Source organism: Synchiropus splendidus, chromosome 9 (genome assembly GCF_027744825.2).
Source record: "Synchiropus splendidus isolate RoL2022-P1 chromosome 9, RoL_Sspl_1.0, whole genome shotgun sequence".
Classification (NCBI taxonomy): Eukaryota; Metazoa; Chordata; class Actinopteri; order Syngnathiformes; family Callionymidae; genus Synchiropus; species Synchiropus splendidus.
Window position 1 is genome coordinate 11,717,835 of NC_071342.1, and position 21,366 is coordinate 11,739,200.

General features: G+C 41.4%; 1 protein-coding gene across 4 annotated transcripts; it reads right to left on the bottom strand.

The window, feature by feature from the left end:
- Nucleotides 1-57: 57 nt before the first annotated feature.
- Nucleotides 58-20,714, bottom strand: ldb1a (LIM domain binding 1a). 4 transcript variants are annotated; one of them, XM_053874885.1, is made up of 12 exons: nucleotides 20,483-20,706; nucleotides 17,345-17,457; nucleotides 6,512-6,614; nucleotides 5,735-5,779; nucleotides 5,375-5,450; nucleotides 4,850-4,952; nucleotides 4,260-4,432; nucleotides 4,059-4,181; nucleotides 3,897-3,974; nucleotides 3,679-3,811; nucleotides 3,458-3,600; nucleotides 58-2,063 (listed from the first exon to the last, which is right to left on the bottom strand). In XM_053874885.1, exons 2-12 carry the CDS (start codon nucleotides 17,370-17,372, stop codon nucleotides 2,010-2,012), a joined length of 1,059 nt encoding a protein of 352 aa, XP_053730860.1. In that variant the 5' UTR covers nucleotides 17,373-17,457; nucleotides 20,483-20,706; the 3' UTR covers nucleotides 58-2,009. The 4 variants fall into 4 exon arrangements, with proteins under 4 accessions (XP_053730860.1, XP_053730861.1, XP_053730858.1 ...); XM_053874886.1 differs by having other exon boundaries at nucleotides 3,688-3,811; nucleotides 20,483-20,702; XM_053874883.1 differs by lacking the exon at nucleotides 58-2,063 and adding an exon at nucleotides 2,072-2,892 and having other exon boundaries at nucleotides 20,483-20,714.
- Between the last annotated feature and the right edge of the window lie 652 nt (nucleotides 20,715-21,366).

Below are 21,366 nucleotides of genomic sequence, written 5' to 3' on the forward strand. Positions count from 1 at the left end.
GAATTTATTTTCCATTAAAAACGTCAGTATATCATGAAAGCAATAATGACAACACACTTTTTTTTTTCTAAATGTGGTTATTTATTTTGTGCATCTGATATGTTTTCAGACGGATCAGGGATCTACAACAGCAAAAAAAAAAATGGCTATCAAATATCAGTTGACTGTGACCAAACTGACCCACCAAGCTGGATGGACTGAGCAAAAACGAAATGTAGCAAACCAAGAGATGAGCATCAAACAGCATTAAAGTATTCACCGACTCCTCCATACTTTGTCACACGTACTGTACAGGTGGGTTAGACCTAAAATAGCATGTCAGTACATAGAAAAATAAATAGTTTGCTAAAATGAGGGCAACAATTTTCCATCAGTGATTGTACCATTAGAAATCACATTTAAGGAAAACAAAAAAAAATGTCTGAAGTAATTTCATCTCTTTACATTAGATTGAGTTTAAAGTCTAGGGAGGAATACATAGAATAACTTTTACAGAAATGACTAGCTAAAAAATATACAAGCACAGACACAAACATGAGTAAAGCCAACAAAAGTATTCTTCATTAAACAAACAGCGCAGTGTATTCAATATCTTTACATGTAGCTCCTTGGTCTGCAGCTTTCTTAAGTGTGATTAAAAACATTTCTGGGAAAACTTAATACAAAAGTCTTTTTTTCATATCTTACACTTGTGTCAAAATGTACTTTTAAAATATTTTCGAGTAGCAAATTTGCGTTTTTGATGTCACCTTTCAACACAGCGCATCCCCAGAGAGAAAACAAAAGGAACCACAAAGACGAGATCTGAACCAGGTGGTTGTTGGGGATGTACAGGGAAGGTTTCCAGGCCACAACCACTTGACACTCTTTTCAATCTATTCACACTCGCATATCTTAAGTTGCATATCACATGTACTATTGACATGTGCAAGCTGGTGTGATCGTCAAGTCGTGTGCGTGCACTGCAGTTAATGTAGTTCACTTTATTGAAGGAAAATTTATCACACATGAAGGACAACTTAGCACAAATGCAGTAGCAGGTTTTGTACAACTCCAGCTTCCACTGATGACTCATTTTGCAGTCAACTGAGATGGATCATTCCCAATTCTTCCCATACACTAGGTACCACTTGTCAAGTACACAGTCTGAAAAGAAATGTCATTAACCTTAATACAGATTCAATTGGCAAGGCACATTTTCTGCAATATCTGATTCCATCTTTAAGATAAACAAAAGGTAATTTCTGAAATGTACTCTCATACTCCCAATGATTTTCAACAGTCAGGCTTTTGAAATATTTCAGAGCAATAAAACAGGGTTTTATAGATTAAAAAAAAAAACGATTTATACGTCTAAACTTCAATTAATCCAATTTCAAATTTTCATCATTTCACAATGAAATGTTTTGGTGGCTGTGACCTGAAAAGCAAGCCTTGTCCTCCTTCCAAACTGAAAGCCAAACTGGACCTGGTGACACTGTGATGTCCGACACAGATGTTGTAATATCAAGCATAGACTTACATAAAAGTTATCAACATCACAAGAAGAATGACCTAACACCGATACTTATACATCAATACACTGCAAGATTTTGATGGTTTACAATTCTTACACCAGCATTAATAGAAATGAAATTCAAAAGAAAAATACACAGTCAATTAATAAGAAAAATAGATTGGAGTAAATAGTTAAAACAGTGCAAAGAATAATCTGGGGTGTTTGTATGCTTGTCTGTTTTTTTTAGAAATTGTTTATAAAAAATAATGAAAATAAAAAATAAAAACATAGAAAATGAAAACACACTGTATCTGTAGCGGTGCTCTGATCCAGACAGGCCACGTACCACGTCTTTCCAGTACCACAATGTTTTTGAAGAGGATGTTGGCAAACTGTCTGGGTGTATGGTTGGTGTGTTGGTGTGTTGGAGCGTGTGTGTGTGTGTGTGTGTGTTTGTGTTCATTTGTCAATAAGACTGTGGATGTGGGTTAAAGATTTTGCGTAGTGGTTCTCAACTCCGGTCTTCAAGCTCCGGCACTGTACAGGTTTTTGTTCCAACCAGGTCCTACAAAAACAAATATTGAGTTTTTAAAAACTGGTTGTTCAATTCTGACCCTCAGAGTGCACACAGTTACCTGCAAACAGAAATTAGTTAAATGAAGCTAGACAGCCCTTTTCTTTCCTGTGACAGTATCACAACCGAAGCGTTGAGGTGCATCGTTGAAGAGGAAAAGTCACGCCAGAGACCCGAGGTTGGAACAAGAACCCTCTGACCATGTCGCCATGGCAAGCACTTGAACAGGAAGAGCGACTTTGACTTCATCGCACAGGTTAACGGGTGAGGGAGGTAAAAAACATACCACCAGTCTCATCAAATCCCCGAGAGGACTAGCTGGAGCTGACGAAGGCCAAGGCTGAGCACCACTGAGCTTATGCAACAAAGTGTGCGAGCTAAAGAGGGATTGAGCTGAAGCGCTCCTTCATGTTACAGCTCTGAGCTTTTAAAGACCATCGACTAGCACCTGGAACATTCTACTCTGCTTCCACTTTGGCAACACTTTACAAAAAAGAACAAAAGCAAAGTGAACATAAGTGCTTAAGGCCCCAGTCCTCAAATCTCTTCTCACTAGTGTTTGCACTGGTGGATCCCAGTACACTTTAAGTACACTCTACTGGGATGACTGGGAGTTGTCATTTTTGCCCTCCTGACTGGAAGGAGCTTTGTTGTTCCAGGGCGAGTGAGCCCCGAGCGCAGGGGAGCCGTTGAAACTGTCCTCGTCTTCCAGGCCATTCACGTCATCGTACTGTGTGTTCTCCAGGCGCGTGATGAGACGCTCGTCCTCGTCACCAAACTCCCCTCCCATCAGAGTGGGCTCTCCCACCATCATCACGTCCTATAGGGGACAGTAAGGGCCAGTTCATATTATCCCCATCGCACCGGGGGTCGGTGGAAGACTGGCTGCGTGGAAGAGTCGCTATAACAGCTGCCTGTGTAACTGGGATTCACAACTTTCACCAGCGCCTCCGCAAGTTCAACAGCATTACGTCCAGTCTACGTTTAGAAACGTGGGACAGGGGCTCCCCCTACTGGTCAGTAGCGGGCAACCCTGATCCACCAGTGCTGCATCAAGTGCAAGGGGTTCATCATTCCACCTCGGGTCTCATTCGCACAAAACGCCCCAATAAAGAAAGCAGGTCTCCATGAACGAAAAGATAAATTAGGTGGGTCAGGAAAGAAAACTTAACTGCCCCTCATAGAATTATGACATATTTTGCGATGGATGTGACCCACAAACATGGCCCCAAAAGACCCATCACTGGTTCACATCACAAGGTCTTATCAGCTCCACCAACCTACCTTCAGATCTCATCCACACTAAATACCAAACAACCTTTGAAGCACTTCTTTGCTTAGCGTGGAAGTGCAGCTAGCAGTGAAAGTAGGAATTGCTAATGTACCTGGTTGGAGAGAGAAAAGTTGTTGGCTGGACTCTTCTTTTTGCTGTTGCTGTTGTTATTCGCGCCACCGCCTGTGCTCACCGTGCTCCCGCCCGACACCTTCCTTTTCCGCCGTTTGTTTGGTGCTTGTCTGGCTGGCTCAGCTGCAAATTCAGAAAACAATTTAATATCTCAAAAAGCAAGATTCTGTGGGAAATGTTTGTGTATGTATTTAGGACCACCTGTGTTACCTGGAGGGGCTACCATTCTCTGCCACTTCTGGAAGAGACAAGTTTTCAGACAGTCTCGGGGGCTCAAGCTGTACGTCTTGTGTCGAGACATGAGCTCTTGCATCGGCTCCAAAATAACACACAACTGAAACCAGAACAAGACATGAATACAGTGCTGCTGATGAAGTGACAGAACTCAAAAACAAAATCTAGACTACATTGATACTCACACGGAGGTAGTTGAGCGTGGAGTTGGACAGCCCACATCTGGTGATGTTTTTAGCCAGCTGATCCAGCATCTGGGGATCCTACATTCAAGATGCAACATAGGCACACTGTAACTGCATGTAGACTTAGCAAAATGTGAACTGTAATGTTGCATTATGTCTCACATGCATAGCCAGAATACTTCTGGGCAGGACTTCTCTGTGTTGCCTGATGCTGAAGTGCCATGTCTTAATCCGCATCATGTCATCAAACATGAACTCCAGGTAGAGGCGGCCCTCCACACAAACCTGATTTGGAAGTGAAATTAACACCTTCAGCAAGAGAAGTAAAAAGCTATTGATCCCATACTGAGCAAAAAACAGTACCTGCGTAAACATGGGTTTGCCATTCTGGGTTACCATGGTGCACTGGTCACAGTCCAGAGAAACAAAGTTACTGTGGAAGGATTCCTTTGGATGCTTCAAGACGTAAAACAGCTCTGTGGCACCGCCTTCAAAGATACTCCGAAAATATCTGGGAATCAACGTCCTGCCAATTGCTATTAGAAACACACATAAAATAAATTAGAAGGAGCTTATGCAACTCATTCACCACATACAGCATTTCTGGCTGAACCTTCAGTTGCAAAAAAAAGCAGAAATGGAAGGAATTAATTTTGAAATAAATGACTCTCCTTCAATGACAACTTGCACAAGCAGGTAAGAGTAATTGTTTATTTTTACAGGTCTTCTCAAGATTTCAACATTGTGTCTCATAAACTAAACTACTTAGGAGCTAAAGACAAACAAATTGATGAGTAAAAGCAGGGACCTTTAAGCAAGGTTGTTTGGAATTTGAACACTGCTATTGTGTTTTGGTTCCAAACAAGCTCACAATGCATACAATTCACAACATTACTAACAACTGCAAAGCAGTGTGTTCAACCTTAAGAAGCTTGTTGCGGAATTCATCTTACTGTATCGTTTGGGTCCATCCTCCAGGCAGAACGTAATCGTGAGCATAGCATCATCTTCAAAGAACTCTGTTGTAAAGGCGTCCCACCAGAGATTATCACAATCCTGAGAGAAGGAATACCCGTTACACTTCATTAAAAAAATACGGGTCACTTGAAGTCAAACAGCAAAAAGTTAAATAAGGACATGGTCAAGTATGTTTTTTTAACACCGAGCTTAGATATTTTTGACAATTCTTTTCTCTGAGGTGGAAGGAAGCCAGTATAGTATGTGTTACTATAATGGAAGTAGGGTACACTGGCAGAAGAAGGGCCGGCCGAACCATGCCTACTGGCAAATAACAGTTGGCTTTCCAATTACATTCGAGCTAAGCAGATAATCCTATTAAAACCTTCAATGTAAATTAAGCCAGAGTGTTCCTCGTTATTTCTCACAAAATCTGAGTGTGGTTTACTCAAAATTAATCAACTTTAAAAACCTCAAGAAAGCTTTATCAAATCAAAAGTCAAACACAAAACATGACGTACCTCCGTCCAATTCTGTAGCCGTTTGTTCAGTTCATATATCCGGTAATCTGTCTGGTTCCCATAGGGAGTGGGTCTCCTGAGAGAACAGAATTATTAGAAGAATAATGAAATGTGAACGTTATTTAAGCATTTCCATGCCAGCATTTGCTAGGATTAAAAACATCAATTGAAAAAAAAGAAGGGTGCATCATTCTCACTCTCAAAAATTGCATGGTATTTTCCCTCAGCAGCTTTTATCTGTTTTCAATAGGTTGCATTCTTGTAGTGATGATGATGTTATCATTTACATAGATCATTTGTATGGCACTTTCATTTGACAATATAGCTCATTAATAAAACCACACACATCACAAAACTCACCCCATTCCAGGCTCCATATATGATGGAGGATACATGGGTGTAGGCCTGACAGAAGAAACAAGCCAATATGAAAACAAAAATCCAAAGAATGACAATGCATCATACACTTTAGTCATGTTAAGCAATTTCTGACAACTGAGTTAATGTGTCACATTAAAAGCTTCCATCCTTTCCATTCAAACACAAATGGATTTGAATAAGATAGTGTTATCACATCCCTTAAAGTAACTGTTGAAACTGGAGCCGTAGTTACTGAGGTATTAGTAATATCATCCTGGAGATTGAGAACCTGTATAGCACTATATTATTGTTTATAAGATGATATCCACCATTTCCGGGCATTACACACACTCTTCAGTTAAGCACGGCCTCATCCTGTTCAGGGCATTGGGGAGTGCTAATATAACAATAACTAATAGTACAATAGTTATGCTGATGGACTAAAGTGTCACATCAAACATCTATCAGAGTTGCATCTTATTTTAATGCTTGCAAAAATCTTTAAAGTGAATCACCATACACAACAGACTACTACTAGTATTTAAGTTGAAATCTGCAGAGACCAAGATTACTCCAATATGAATAGCTGCTACTGGTTTAGTTATTATGTTATTGATAGAGATGTTTTTGATGTTCCTTGCCTACATTTATCAGCAATCCTCCTTCCTCTCCATCACGAACAACACAGAAATATATGGAGGCTATTCATACTTTTAGGCAGCACACATATCCATCACCATTTCAAAATAAACCGAGTAAACATTCGGAACAACCTACCCCACATCTCTGTCTAGCATAGCGCCTGGGTGGAAGGGGGGGAAGCTGCCACCGTTGGGGGGCTCCTTCGGAGAGTACAGCTTGAATGACTTTGACGAACAGCCTGCATTTCAGACATGATTAGAGAAAGAAAAAAAACTGAGATTTAGAGAGAAGATTAAGATTACTTTGATTTAGCTCGCTTAAATTGCAGCATCGTCCAAGTAATCTAATAGCATCTAAAAGCTTGGCTGCCAAAAACATTTTCCGGTGCTTCATTATCTAATGCACCTTCAATCTAGAAAATTGAGGGGAGTGGGGGGCACTGAGAATGGCTGCATTTGTGAAAACAAGTGAGGGAATGCAGTGAGTGATGTTCTAGTTTGTTTTTGTGCTGATGTAGGAATCCCTGCATGTTCTCCAGTGTGCATCTCCCCCTCTAGTTACCTCTTCCACCCATCCCCCACATCCCTTTACACGTTAACCCTTTTCCCCCAGATAAGCCATTTCTGCACAATTAGGGGCTGTTTAAAAAAAATGTCCTATATCCTATATATATTTTCCTATATATTTTGAGTTCGCGTCGACAGATGTGTTAAACACCTCCACATAAGTGGGACATAAAGTAAACCAAGAACAGTCCTGCAAGGATGTTTTGATCGACACAGAGTGCCTTTCCCCATCTCTTAAGTTCTACTTGTATTACTCATATCTTAAACACAGACAGGTAAAAATGAACAGAAACAAGCAACACACAGCATTTACCCTGCCTGAAAAGGTGGCATTGCAAACACACACCTGAAGTTGGCATGATCAAAGCGTGACTTTAAGTGAGAAACCTCAAGTCGCACACTGTCCAGTGCAATACAGATGTTGGTTTTAACTGATCATAACAAACCATTTAAAGGAATCTAACTTTGGTGGGTGGCACACAAGACTTGCAAACTAGCGAAAGAAAGATCAGGGCACTTAGTGTGTATTGAATTCCCATGAGAGACTATCCTCTAAATAAAAGGGGAGTTCGCCTTCTCCAGAGGACAATAGTTGCATTCCTTGTTTGACCTATGACCAACAAGCAGTTGACCATGTACAACTAAGTCAAATTCAATCTGATGTCCAATGGAAGCACCTCAATTATCACAATGATGTGCCCTGCACGTCAACAATAACAAGTGAATGCCATCTGCTCTAGTTTGGGCCTGCATATCGTCCTATCACCAAACCAACACCTTAGAAAGACAAAGCATCCTGCTGCCTGCCTTGCAGATACAAACGGCTCATTTGCGGTGCGTAAAGTGACATGAGCATCGCTGACCTTAATGAGATCGTTTACTTAAAATGTGTTGCACGTCAAATTATCTTGGCTGAAAGAATAGCAGGCTAAACGGCTAGCGGCGAAGACGGGTAATAATGAAAGACACTGATGCACAGTTTCACTACATTGATGTTCATACTGTGAAGCAAGAAAAGCTGTTAGCTTTGGCTAACACAGGGCCAGACGTAAACTGAACCCGCAGGGCCGCACTCGTCAGCCGCTTGCAGAGAGGTCGGATTCCATCGCTTATCCTGTTGCTAGAACAGCTGTGGCAGTAACGCTATACTCGTTTACAACCCATTTATCAACGGAGTGATGCACTGTGGTAGAGGTGGCTGTACTAGGGAGGTACCTGCAGAGAAAGGTTCACCGGACCGCGGTGCTGCTCAAACACCTCCGCTCGGAGTTTCTCGCCTGCTAGCCTCACTGCTAGCGGGGGGAAGCTGGACCGCTGACAAACACTCCAATATTCCCGGGCAACAGAGCACGTCAGAGCGGTCAAACAATTCTTTTCCAGCTCCTAAGGTTACGGTTCCTCAGTCTTTGTTTGGAACATGAGCTTCGCAGGGAGGAAGCGCCGCTCTACAACACTCTGCACTCTTTGTTCGTGCCAGCCGAGGCTCGAGCAAACAAAAGCCCCGCCCCCACACGTCCCCCTCCTCCTCCTCCTCCCCCGCCCACCCTGTCACGTCCCTCGCTGCAGCCCAGGACCAGTCTGCCCCTGTGACCGGGCCCCCAACGGGTCAGGTCCTGACTGGCGTCTCTGTCCAACACGATAGGTCAGCAGCACGCGCACAGTTGACAAACTCAAGGCCCCGGGGCCAAGTCTGGGTTTTCAAGACGCGTCATCAAAGCCGGAAGTCGCCATGTCGGAGATACTCAGCAGGTAAACAAAGCAGGCGGAGGGTTGAAGACCCCCAAGGACTGAAAGGAAAAGAGTTGACGCCGTGTTTTGACTGTAACAACTTAGTCCGTGAAAAACATTGGGAGTGTCACTGACTGCCAGAAGTTATCACCGATCAGAGACAACAGCGCCAAAAGTTGTGGTCAGCAAGTGTTTTTATTTATTAACAGTGTCTGAAGTGTGTACAAATATAAACATTTTGTTTCATTGTCAGAGGTTTATGTCCCTTTATAAATATATTTTAGGATTTAGTTCTTGATGTATTGTGCTTTATTCTATGTACAGAGCAGTTCAATAGCTATTTGTCTTTTGTCAAAAGTGTTCTTTTGACTGTGTACTATTCCTTTAATGATGTTCTGATTGCAGTACAACAATTGTACATTAACCTCTATGAGTAAATGTGCATACATATTTTGTTGACAACAAATTCTGATGTTCAGATTTTTGCCTCGTAAATCCTGTTTTGGCGTCACTATCTGCGAATGCCCACTTTCCTCTGACAACTTTTGACAGTTGATGCCACTCCCAAGGTTGTTCATGGACTGACACCAAAACCCAGCGATAATTAACTATATTCTTCATAGTTGCTTGGTATCTTCATCAATGCATATGCATTGGAGTATTTCCAATTTCCGGTTGTGATGAAGCAGCATAATAAATAAATAAATAAAATGCTTACAGAGAAATACCGTCTGATTAAATTTGTCATTATTTTCTTTTACACCAAAGTGATTTTCATGATAACTGAATTGATACTAAATCCTTCCTCGGATATACTGTTTATCACTGAAGTCTATTTAATATATTAATCTCATCCTTCACTCATGTCACGGCCATAACGGATGGCGTGATAGTTAAGAAATTAATTTGTGCAAGCGTCCAGAACGTCTGAAGGTCATTTCTGCAGCAATTGATTATTTTGCAAAGACAGGCAACTTTAAATTCCTGATCAATAGCCTTTGTTCATTCAGGGCTTTGAACAGGCTTGTGAAAAAAATGATTGACTTTGCTGATGACTGGAATCCTTCAGACTGCTCAACCCGATCCCTTCATAGGCTGTGATTATATAATGCAATAATCTGCAGCCTCACTTTTAATCAATAACCACTCTGATGTTTACAAGCAATAGATTTGAAGGGCAGAAAAAAAACCTTTGTGGTCTCAAAGTGCCTTTTAAAGCTCAATTTGTTCAGACATTTGCTTGTAATTATATGAGCCAGGAGTGCAGATGAGTGGGGGGTGGGGGGGAGATGTGAAGGATTTCATTGGAGGCCTGCGAGTAAATACATCTGACCCAAATCAGAGTGACTGCATCAAGTTCAGATTTGATCAGGAGGGGAGATCAGCTGCAGCTGGACACAAAATCACAAGACAATGCCTTGTAAACACGTGACGTGAAACAATGCTTACATCATATAAGCAAAACCTCACAACAGTCTGCGAGGGATGAATCTGAAATGTAGCCATCTGGGATTTGTGTTTGATGATTTGACACTCGGGATGAGCTCAACGCGACTAGGAGGAGGTTCTGGGGGAAGTCATGGAACTGGTGTGGCGTGGCTACCCTGCAGAATTCACGCTATAAAAAAAATCCTAGAAGCTTAAGGTTTTTTTTTGATGAATCCATCTTTACCATCTATTTTGTAGGAGGCGACAGATGAAGCAAGAGCTACCTCTGCTGGTCATTCATGGGAAATAACAGAAACATATTGCGCTGTCACATGTAAACCAGACCTAATTTTAAACATTACTGAACTCAGATTACACGTTAAAGAAAGTATTATAATCGAAGTGCTACTTTAGACTCAAGCAACTGAGAAAATATAAATCCAGAGAGCAGTGTGTGTCACTGTACAATATGAAAATTAAGCAAATGTAAAAAAATATATGGACATTTTATTTGCAGTCACCTACTAAGATTGCAGAGAGAATTTTGTGAAACATTGAATGTATAATCCATGAGGACTAGAGGCAGTAGAATAGAACTGATGATAAGAAATTTTCGTCCAACTAATCCAACGTGGTCAGGCTTCCACCAAAACAAAACCAGGAAGTGAATAGGCATTGCTAAACTAATGCGAAAAACATAACTAAACAAACTTGAATCCTCTTCTTGTGAAGCCGTTCCCCCACTCATTACACCACAATCCACTTGCTTAAGTGAAGCTTAACAACACAGATGCAATTTAACTAACTGCCCGAAGCTATTTAAATCTCCAGCCCTACTGTGTATATATTAGATACGCACAGGCTGACAATACTCACAATTGGATCTGATTCTGATCTCCTGGGCAAAACAATCTTTCTTGGAATCCCAAATCTTGTTACGTAATCATTTCAGTAAGTTGGGTTGCTCTGGATACAAAATGGATTGTTGAATTATTCTTTATTTCTCATTTTTGTTGGGAGGAATAAAGACAGAAAATGAGTGAGACTTCCATGCTCGCTGATCACTGTAAGCTGCTATTAAATATTAAAGATCAAAAGTAGCACATTAAGTGTCTGAAACTCCCTGTTAATTAATGATCCAATGAGACGCTTCGTGTTTGAACAGAACACTGATCCTAGATTTAGACGCGCCTCCATATTTAAACTGTTGAAAGCCAGTGGATTATTATTAATGATATTCTGTGGAGACATTCTCTTTTGCGAGCTGACTTGTTAGTAGAGTGCGAGTCACTCGTGAGAGAATGTGTTCGCTGAACATCGTGTCCAGATTCTTGTCTCTGCTTGACAAGACAGTGGAAGCATAAACCTGTCAGGGAAACTGTTGTGACACCTGGCTGGTAGTGATAGCAACAAGAAAACCGACAGGAAGGGAAAAAACGAAGTCGTGCTCTTTTAAGAGGAAGTGTGATGTCTTGTGGTGTAAATGTAACTGTGATGGTCAGTAGGCCTCTGTGTTGATAAAATAATGACAAAATTACGTGTGTGCTATAAAATATTAATCAAAAATTATAACAGACTTTATAGACTATAAAGCTGTGTATTTGATTTTAGAATGTTTCTGCATGACAGAATGGATCTGTGTGAATGAGAGAGGCAGCACAATAGTGACGATGTAGAGTCGTGGTGGTAGAAGGAGAGCTCAAGGCGGGTGAAGAAGAAAATGCAGTCTGGATGGAGTCAGTGGAGATGATTGGCAGTGCTCATCTGTGATAGAGGATTAGCAGCAAGAGTGAAAGGGAAGCTTTAAGTAACATTAGAGAGACTGCTACGGCTGTATGTGTTAGAGACTGACAAAAAGACAGGAAGCAGAGTTACAAGTTTCAGAGGCGAGGTCATCTCTGTGAGTGGCTTGAAAGGACACGATCAGAAATTAATAAATCAGTCAGTTTATTTCCTGGTTACAGTGGGGGGGGTTTTCCACACTGCCGTATGAGGATCAACTCTTCCTTCAAGGTCGTATCCATGATTGTCAGCAGAGGACAAGTGAAAGGCCTTACTTTCAGTTGTTGTTTGATAGGACAGTAATAATATAAAGAGAGCTGATATATATAAAAAAAGAATCTTGAATCCTGGAAACTTGCAGATGAGATAGGTTTCAGATGAGGTGGTGCCACTTTGTCTACGTCTAAAAGAAGACCTGACAAGGAAGACCCTTGTGAGCACTTCTCAAGCATCTTCCATCAAAGATTCATTTGTGACCGACAGACTTTTACAAAACTGAAAAACAGCCATATTTGATTGCATCAAGGAGTTTCCCTTTGATCAGGCAGTGTGTATTTAGGAGTGAAATCTGAAAGTGAAGGGAAGAGGAGAGTGCGGGTTGTGTGGCAGGACTGTGTAACGGTTATTTGTCACAGGAACGCTGCAGGAACCAAACAGGAAAGAGCATCCGTGTGTGGCTCATTGATAACAGTCAGAAAAAAATATGAAAAAGTAGAACAAAGACGATGAGCTGAGCATCATAGAAGATCAGAGTCCAACTTGGAGGCAGAATGAATGACAGAAAAAGGATTTCAAGCTGAATAAGGAACAGGAGGCAAGACAATGTCACGGAAGATGATCATTGAGGCTGAACAATTTCATTCTGCAGTGTTCAAAGACTAGCCAAATACACTGATATTGATAGTGAGTAAATCGATATGATACACAGCTGCCACTTTACAAAAAGCATTTTCTCCTTGAAAGGGCGACTCAAAAATTGAGCCCAAATAATCCTTTTATTCATGTAAAATGTAATATGCTCACTCCCACTCTCATCTGCGTGGCACATGCCAGTCTCGCACTGCCATCCTGTCGGCATGCAGCAGATGCGACATCACTACAGCTTGTCTCCTCTCTGTAACTCCCCCCACACCACCCAGACTCCCTAGCATCTCTGTCTCCCACGCATTCCTTCTTCCTCTCAGCCTCTGCACACACAGCCATTTTGATCTTGCAAACAAGATAGCGTCGGCGTGGAGAGGGGTGAAAGAGAAGAAATGAGGAGGGAAAACGAGGGGGCTCCGAGCAAAGTGATATAAACTACACGTTGTGTAATCAAAACAAAAAAAAGGCTTCACTGTTTGGTTGCCATCTTACCTCTGCTTGAAGTCACTTTTCTCTGTCATGTGACTTTTTGCATGAGGTAATGCTCCTGTTCTCCCGCACATTCGGCGAACAAGGGAATGACAAGGGGGAGAAAAATGAGGGAGGGGAGAGCTGGGTGGGCAGAGGGGGAGTATGCTTGAGAGGGTGAATCATTTGAGAATAGAAAGGGAGGGGGTCTACATAGGCAATCTATTTTTACCATTTAGTCAGAACAAAGGATGTGATTGGCTCGCCTGTGCAGGGACGGATGCTTTGATGCAGAGAGGCTGCAAAACGATGATTCACTGCAAAGTCACATCAGCTGGACGCCAAAAACACCGTCGACGAGCTGAAGTGACACGACGGGTACCATTCGGGGGTGACACTTTATCGTGAAAAAAGTGTGGCATTAATTGACGTTTTCCAAGTCTGCGGTCCATCATTGACAGGAAAATGACGACAGCTAAAATTGACATGAATATTAGCCATTGTTTTCATCCACTCAAGGGCATGCCTGCTGGAAGCACACCCTCATCCGTGTCAGTCTCGAGATACAGCGTCACAAGGGAGGCTAACTGTGTGATAATACACGCTCATTTTCACTTGAAAAACGTCAGGCAAATCTTATGTCAAATTTCTGGCTGACAATGATCTGTCAAAGAACACAGTACATGATGTATAAATGAATGTCTCAAAATCAAACATGTCAAACCTACGGCCCATGGGCCATTTGCTGCCCACCGGATGCTATTCCATGGCCCACCACCTGGTGTTCAAATTTATCATGGGTGAGGCCTATGCGAGGCACTGCTTCTTTAAATGATGTCAGATGGCTAAATAGGAAGTACATGCAGATAAGCCTGCTGTCTTTACACTTTCTAATGTATTGTTTATACATACATATTGTCAATCATTGCTGTTGTTGACATTTTTATGATTTTACCTTTTCACCTATCATTACCTTTACCATTATTATTATTAGCACTAATAATCTTTATTTCTTTTCACTATTATTTGAGTTTAGCTCTGTGCTTGTGTTAGTGATGTCAGACCTTGGACGGAGAAACACAAAAAGTAGCCACCATGTGGTTTCAAATCAATTAATGTTTCGAATTATGGCGTTAACCAGCATCTTGAATGTATGAACATTCATATTACATAGACCTACAAATGTCGTTTAGAAAATAAAAAAGCATATTACGTGGATGCCAACGTTGGCAGGGACGACAATTGGGCACCAGAAGACTTGCATTGGAATTTGTCCTGGACGTGCGCAGGCAATTTCCGAAAGCAGGTTTTGACGGCGGAGTACAGGCTGATCCACCTCTATCTACCGTCAGTCAAGAATGTAAACAAACCAGACTTCAGGTATAATGATTTACAGCACTCGCATTGTGACAGAGAACTTCCACCCGCCTAAACTTGCCTCGCTTTGTAGGTACGTGAGCTCAGCATAAAAACTGTCGGTGAATTTTTATTTCCATAACAACATCAGACATTTTGGTCATAGCTTCTTCTCCACAGAAGAAGTCTGTTAGAGGAAGGGTATGAAAAGTCAAAATCAAGCAGAGTCTGCTTTAATTTTATTCCTTGTGATAGATGAAGAGCCGTCCCATAGAAACGATACTGACACTCTAATTTAATCCATGTCTCCAAGATCCCCACGCAGATGCTACGATTTAATTTCGGTCTCTTAACTGGCTCAGCACAGCTGCCGGGTGTTCGTCCCCTAGCACTGAGGGGTTTCACCAAGCAACTGTCTCTGTGGTCCCAGCTCTCTGAGGTACACTGAAGAAAAACTGAACTGGTAACCTGATGTTTGCAAAGTCAGATACATCTGCTGATAACCATTTATAAAAATAAAATTGTGATTGATTTTTTTTTCTTTATAAAATGGGCTCATAAAAAACAGCATCTTTAGGTGGTATTTTTTTTTAATACTCTCTTCTGGCTTTTATGTATGTATACTGTTTTAATCCTGATTATTAACTCCCATTTGTGAATGGCTTTTCTTACCATTCCTCTGGGTCACAAAAAACAGATGCTTTAACTAAAAACTCAATTTTCGTATTTGTCTTAGTTGACATTTCCTGTCAGGGGTTGCCGCAGCAAGTCAGCGCCTCCATCTTAACCAATCTTTATCACCCTATTTTTCTCATGTCCTCGACCATGCTCCCAGTCCCCCTTCTCCGTGTGCCTGAACCATCTGGCCTCCCTAACCTCATCACCAAAAGGTATTACATGAGTCACCCCTCTCCATATTTAAGACAATCATCATTGTGAATGCATGTTTGGACTCGGATTAAAGACAGGTGAGAATGCGAACATGAAGTTCTAGAAGGATAAAGCGATGCTGCTGATAAGATAAACACATAAGATAAACTGGGTGAAATCATGAGATTAAAGAGACCATATTTTTGTTGAGATGTCACAGTGTTTCCTCTTTCAGTGTTGAGTTTCACAAGGCTCTCCACTGTGCATTTGTGTTTAAATGTGTGTGTAATTTTGGTTTTTACTTGGTGTGTGTAGTATGAAAGTTTTGCTGGTTTGTTGTGTGCTTTTTATTCAAGTTGTGTGATTTGTACAAAAAATACCAAAGGAAAAATTGCTGATTTGAGTAGTAAATTATATGTTAATACTTCTAACTTGTTTTCGATTTTGAGTTTATTGAAGCCATGTGGCAGCATGTTGCAATCGGCTTCTCCAGCAGTGGATCTCCAGCTCTGCTTTTAGAAACTCATCCTTACGATTCATGTCAAAAAGCTATTATAGATCTTTGGTAATATCAAGGCCCCAATTTTTACAGCACTGTTCCTGTTAAAGATAGACACAAGTCTCTCAGAGGATACACATCAACCCTGGAGCAGAGTCAGGGTTAAATATTACACGGTAGTTACACATGCATGTCGTCTGACCTGGACTCAGACCTATGATGGTCAGTTTTTTATTTTTGGTTGTATGAAAAACTCATACTCAAACTCAGACTTTTTGACCCTACATCTGAGGTCAAAAGAAAATGCAATTCTGACACTTTGTGCTTATTTAAAAACAGAAATAAATACTAACTACCAGGAACAAGATTGAGTCGTGAGTATTATTGGTATTAGCAAAAAAAGCTACCTTTGAGAAGAGAATATTAGATAAATTGTCTCATATATGGTAAAAGTAAGGCAAGATGAAGCAACAAGCAAAGATCTACTGCACTAAATTTCCTATGGGGCCACTTTCTTTTCTGCAGCTAACATTGGGGGCCAACATGTCTGAAGAGAACAAAACACTTAAATGAAACTTTATGAAATGGGGAAAGCATAATCACATCATGACATTATACGCTGAAAATATGGTATTTCATTTTACTTATATCTCAATATAAATCAGATATAAAGTCATTTTTAAGTGGTGAATATCTACAAGACTCAAAAAAATGCACTTTATGACAAGGTATTTCCTTCAATATTTTAATGTATTTATTTTTCTAATCTAATTCAGAAAGAAAAAAAGAACATACAATTCTACAAATTTTCCTTTTGCACTAACCTCATTTGGGCCACATGAATAAAGGCCAAGAGCTGGATGTGGCCCCTGGGCCACAGTTTGCCTAACTGTGATCTATTGTGTGCAAGATACAAGAGCTAATTTTCAGTTCAAGAAGTTGCTCTATCACTTCCAAGGACAAAAAATGGACATGGTGAGCCTCAAGTGATATCAGGAGACGTATTCACACTGTGCAGAGAGAACAGTTACTGCAGTACAAACAGTGATTACCAACTTTCTTAACCCTGAAGATGGACTAACCACAAAAAGGAAAACAGTAGTTTTAAAGAAAACACTTTTATTGCTTAATTTGAACACCTGTGATCTATGAATGTGGTTCAAGATTCTACTGATTTTCCTGCAGTGATAAAAAGCGTCCACTCCTCTGTCCATGCTTAAGTGTTCTACGACACGAGTTGTGTCTCTTAAGCTTCACAAAACACACACAACCTCACACTTGCACTGCTTGTAGCTGGCCTGAGGCGGTTTTGCAGCTCTTTTACATAAGTCATCATTCTGACAGCACAACTGAGAGAAAGAGGGGGGGAGTGGGGTGACAGAGGACAAGAGCAAGAAAAGAACTCACCGGGGCAAGCACAACCTCCAACAGACATCTTCTCACATGTTGGGCTCTGCTCTGGATGAAACGGCTGCACTCGGTCCACACGCTGCTGCTTTTGCTGCTCGCATGGGCCAACTCTGAGGAAAACAACACAGAGCAAGGGGTGGAGAGATAAGAGGGAGTGGTAGAAAGCAGGGCATGTTCACCAGAACTGCACTCCCCTCTCTCATGCTTCTGCTCTCTCTGTCATAGACAGGAAGTTGGCAGCACGGCTCTCGCTGCATCATTAATAGGCATATTGCCTCACGAGTAGGAGGAGAAATTAGAAATAGGTGACAGATGGAGAAAGTTATGAAGTGCATGTGGTCTTGGAGGGGAGGGGTCTTTGTATGAAAAGGAGGGTGGAAAAATCAGTTCCCATGTGTGGCAGTGATGCATCATCTATTTCTGCCTGCAACTGCTGAGGGAGATAAACGTACTAAGTATGAGCCCAAAGGCAGAGGGTCATTAGTCGCGCAGAAACACAAACACCCTGCCTTGACTGAGACAGATTTCCATCTCGTACTGCTATGTTTCCTCTGCTACACAAAAGCAAATGGCAATCTCAACACAAAGCCTTGATTAAAAATGCAAAGCCCACCTGAAGTACAGGGACACGACTGCAGGAGGGCGAGTCTCATTTTCACCAGCCTCTCGCAGCATCACTAAAATCATCTCTCGGTGTGTCCATCCTAATTGACGCTGACCTTTCTGCCTCTTCATTTATTTTTGCTCATTTCCAACCCACATATTCTTTCAAGCGATGATCTGGTAATCTCACACTTCACTACACAGCAGAGCAGATAACCGATTCTCATGAGCCTCACGTTCGCTGCATGTTTGACAACAGGAGAGGACAAAGTTAAAATAAAACAGCCGTCGATGATGAAGAAATGTTTTTCCATCCAATACCACCTAAGTGGACCCAGCTATACATGGAAACTCGATTCTTACTGTCAGATTATAGTTGTGAGTTGGATCAGCATTGCATTACGACTTTACGTGTCATTTAATGGACGCTTTTATCCAAAGAGTCTTACAAAAAGGGCATTATGGAGCTTCAAACCAAGCTCTTAACCTCCAGAGAGCCAAATGATAGATTAACCTACAACAAAACAACCAAAACTCCTCTTTTGACATATCAAATAAAAATGGGAGCTGAACTTGATTATTGCTATTCTGTTTTCTATTTTGCTCCATGCATCTCTTTCATGTCATGTGATGTATCTTACTAGTGTTCATTGTACTTTTCCCTGTCCTCACTTCTTCTTGTTATCTATATAATGTAATGAAAATTCCCAGCGTATGACTCCACCAGTGTTCTTGACCTTGTTTTCTGGACCTCGATTCCTGCTTTGCTTCTTCTTAAAACAGATATTCAAAAGGTAGTCTGGCGTTGGTGACGCTTTTTGTGTTCAAGTTGATTTACAGTTTGTAACCTGGACTTGGAATTAAGAATTTTAGTTTTCTGTAATTTGCAGGTTGAAGCAGTCAGTGTTACACAAGCACGTTTAATGACTGTGTCACAAAAAGTCAGGTTTCACTTTGGCTTTGCAGCAGTAGATGTGCTGTCATCGATGGCTTTCTATCTTTAACAGGGCCTGAGCCAAGCTTTGTACCATCCCCAATAAACTATAATATACAGTAAAAGACGAGTCAAAACTAGGGCCAAACCTGAGGCTCATGAGAGTCATTTTCCTTGGACCGCAAATTTGAAACCAATTTATATGCACAAATTATTGTTGATCAAATGACTCACAAAATGTTTGAGCTTTTTATGGGTCTGGAATTATGGATTCATCTTGGAGATTCCAAAATCAGGATCAACGACGCAGAAAGAAGTGATTACATTAAATGACAGTGTGGACGGTGTGTTCTTTCAAAGCCAGAGTTGAAATAAGACAGTATGTGCACTCTGACAACATAACTAAGTATGCTGAAGCGACTTCCTGGGAATTACAATGTGCTTTGTGTTCTTGTATTTCCTGTTCAGGGGCGACAGTTTTAGCTAGTCAAAGTGAAACACATTTTCTTTGGCTCAAACTGTTTCAGATTTTGGCCCCTTGTGTGGCTGAACTCAACACCACTGGTCAATAAACTCCTTGAAGAACGATTACCCCCCTTTTTCAATGCAAAAATAAGCAGTAGAAGATGACTATTTGAAATGAGGCTAGGTCTTAATGTAATATTCTCATTTGGAAGTCAAATCATACACATTTTTTCACAGATGTTTTCATGGAAACAGGACTGCCCCAACATAGTTGCGCATGTCTGCTCGTCCTTCCCTCACGAGAGTTCTGACACAGCTGAACATCACTCACGTCCACGTCGCCCATCACTGGGAAGCAATGCGCTAACAAAAGACAAACAACCAAACCAAAGCTGACAGGCGGACTCCCAACACACCGTTGAACTGGCAGAGGCATCGCAGTTACATGTCATTCACTGTGTCAGACACTGTTCTCAGGTCTGAGACACAATGAGCGACCCACTGGGCCTCCTCTTCCTTTCCCTTACTTGACTCCCTCTCTCTCTCTCACTCTCTCTCTCACTCTGCTCATTTCCCCTTCACACGCACCACTTTCTGTTGTCTCCTCCAGTCTCATCTGTTTATGAGGTCTGTCGCTCTTTGCGCTGCTTGTCCCTTCTAGAGCAGCAGATTTCACATTTGTCCAAATGTCCTGCTACTGTTGCATGAACCGAGGAGAAAACTATAAGATCAAGTGTCAGATGTAGATTTAGAATTTAATGAAATTGTCATGGGAGAATTATAATTATATTATATAATTACAATAGGGATAAGGATCCCTTTTCAATCATGCTCTGATCCAGATGTTCCAACTCACTCAGAACATTACCCTAGAACTCCATGCATTTAAGTGACCCCCCCCTTGTGTTTGGAAGCACGCAGTTGCACCTTATGACAACACACACAACCATGCGTTAAGATAACGTGTCCTCGAACAGCATGAGAGAGAGATGTTCTCCTTTTAATTCCAAATAAACTGTGCTCTCGCATGAGTTCACATAATCTGTCCTGCTTTTGTCCTGAAGCTGTTGTTCCCCCACCATTCTGCTCCATGTTCTCAAACACTCCAAAACATCTTCCTCTGCTGTTCTTACCTTTGTCTTTCTCTGTCTTCTGCACCCACGCCTGCTCGCAAAAGTCTGACGGGGTCAACCACGCAGAGGAAAACCAAGCTGAGCCAGCGGAGACAAATAAGAAGAGGAGAAGTGTAATGAGCAGATACAGAGGAGAGACACTAATGGAGGGGATCAAGCAGTGTGCAAATTGGATGATGAGAAGGAAGGAAGGAAAGGAGGAAAAGGAGGAGGGAGCTCTCAGCTCCACTGGTATGAATATGACGCAGAGGCAGCATTCAGAGCCACTTCTCCACTCCAGCCCCATCCTTCCAAACACGCCGAGTGAGGGGGAGACAGGGCACTGTATCCATGGCAACGGCAGAGCAGAGTTAGGTAGCAGTTAGGGAGTGTGTCGGGCCACAGTGGTGTTGCTTTCTTTCTGTAAAACACACAAAGAAGACCAGCCACAGATGCTCAGCAATTTCCATCTGATACACCCCAACTCGAGAGGAAATGTGAGAGATGCTGCAAATTCATTTGATGGAGGGACACTGATTCTTCCAGTATAAATGTTGCAACATCAGTGTTAAGAAGGCAGCCTTGAGCTTGATACAAATGTACAGGTATTCCTAGCAATATGGAGTAATCAGTGGAGTAAGTGTGATGGCTTATATGCCACAACAAAGACAAGTGTGAACAGGAAACACTTTAATTCATGCAACCATTGAGGACAATTTCACTTTAAACAGGGGTTTCTTGAGATTCTGCTGCAATTGTCAGCCAATAATTAAACCAAAATCATCAATCATCAGCACCAACTTCCCATTAAAAAACAACTACTACTACAACTACAAACCAAAACAAAAATGTTTCATTCAATGGCAGCTATCTAAACAGCAAAAATAGAAAGAAAATACATGCTA

Excerpts from the sequence above, each read along its gene's own strand:
- ldb1a (XM_053874883.1), bottom strand. The coding sequence starts at position 17,372 with ATGTCTGTTGGAGGTTGTGCTTGCCCCG. Across the intron at positions 4,433-4,849 it reads GGATGGACCCAAACGATACA|CAATTGGCAGGACGTTGATT; the intron begins GTAAGATGAATT and ends TGTTTCTAATAG. Across the intron at positions 3,601-3,678 it reads AGCCCCTCCAGGTAACACAG|CTGAGCCAGCCAGACAAGCA; the intron begins GTGGTCCTAAAT and ends CTGAATTTGCAG.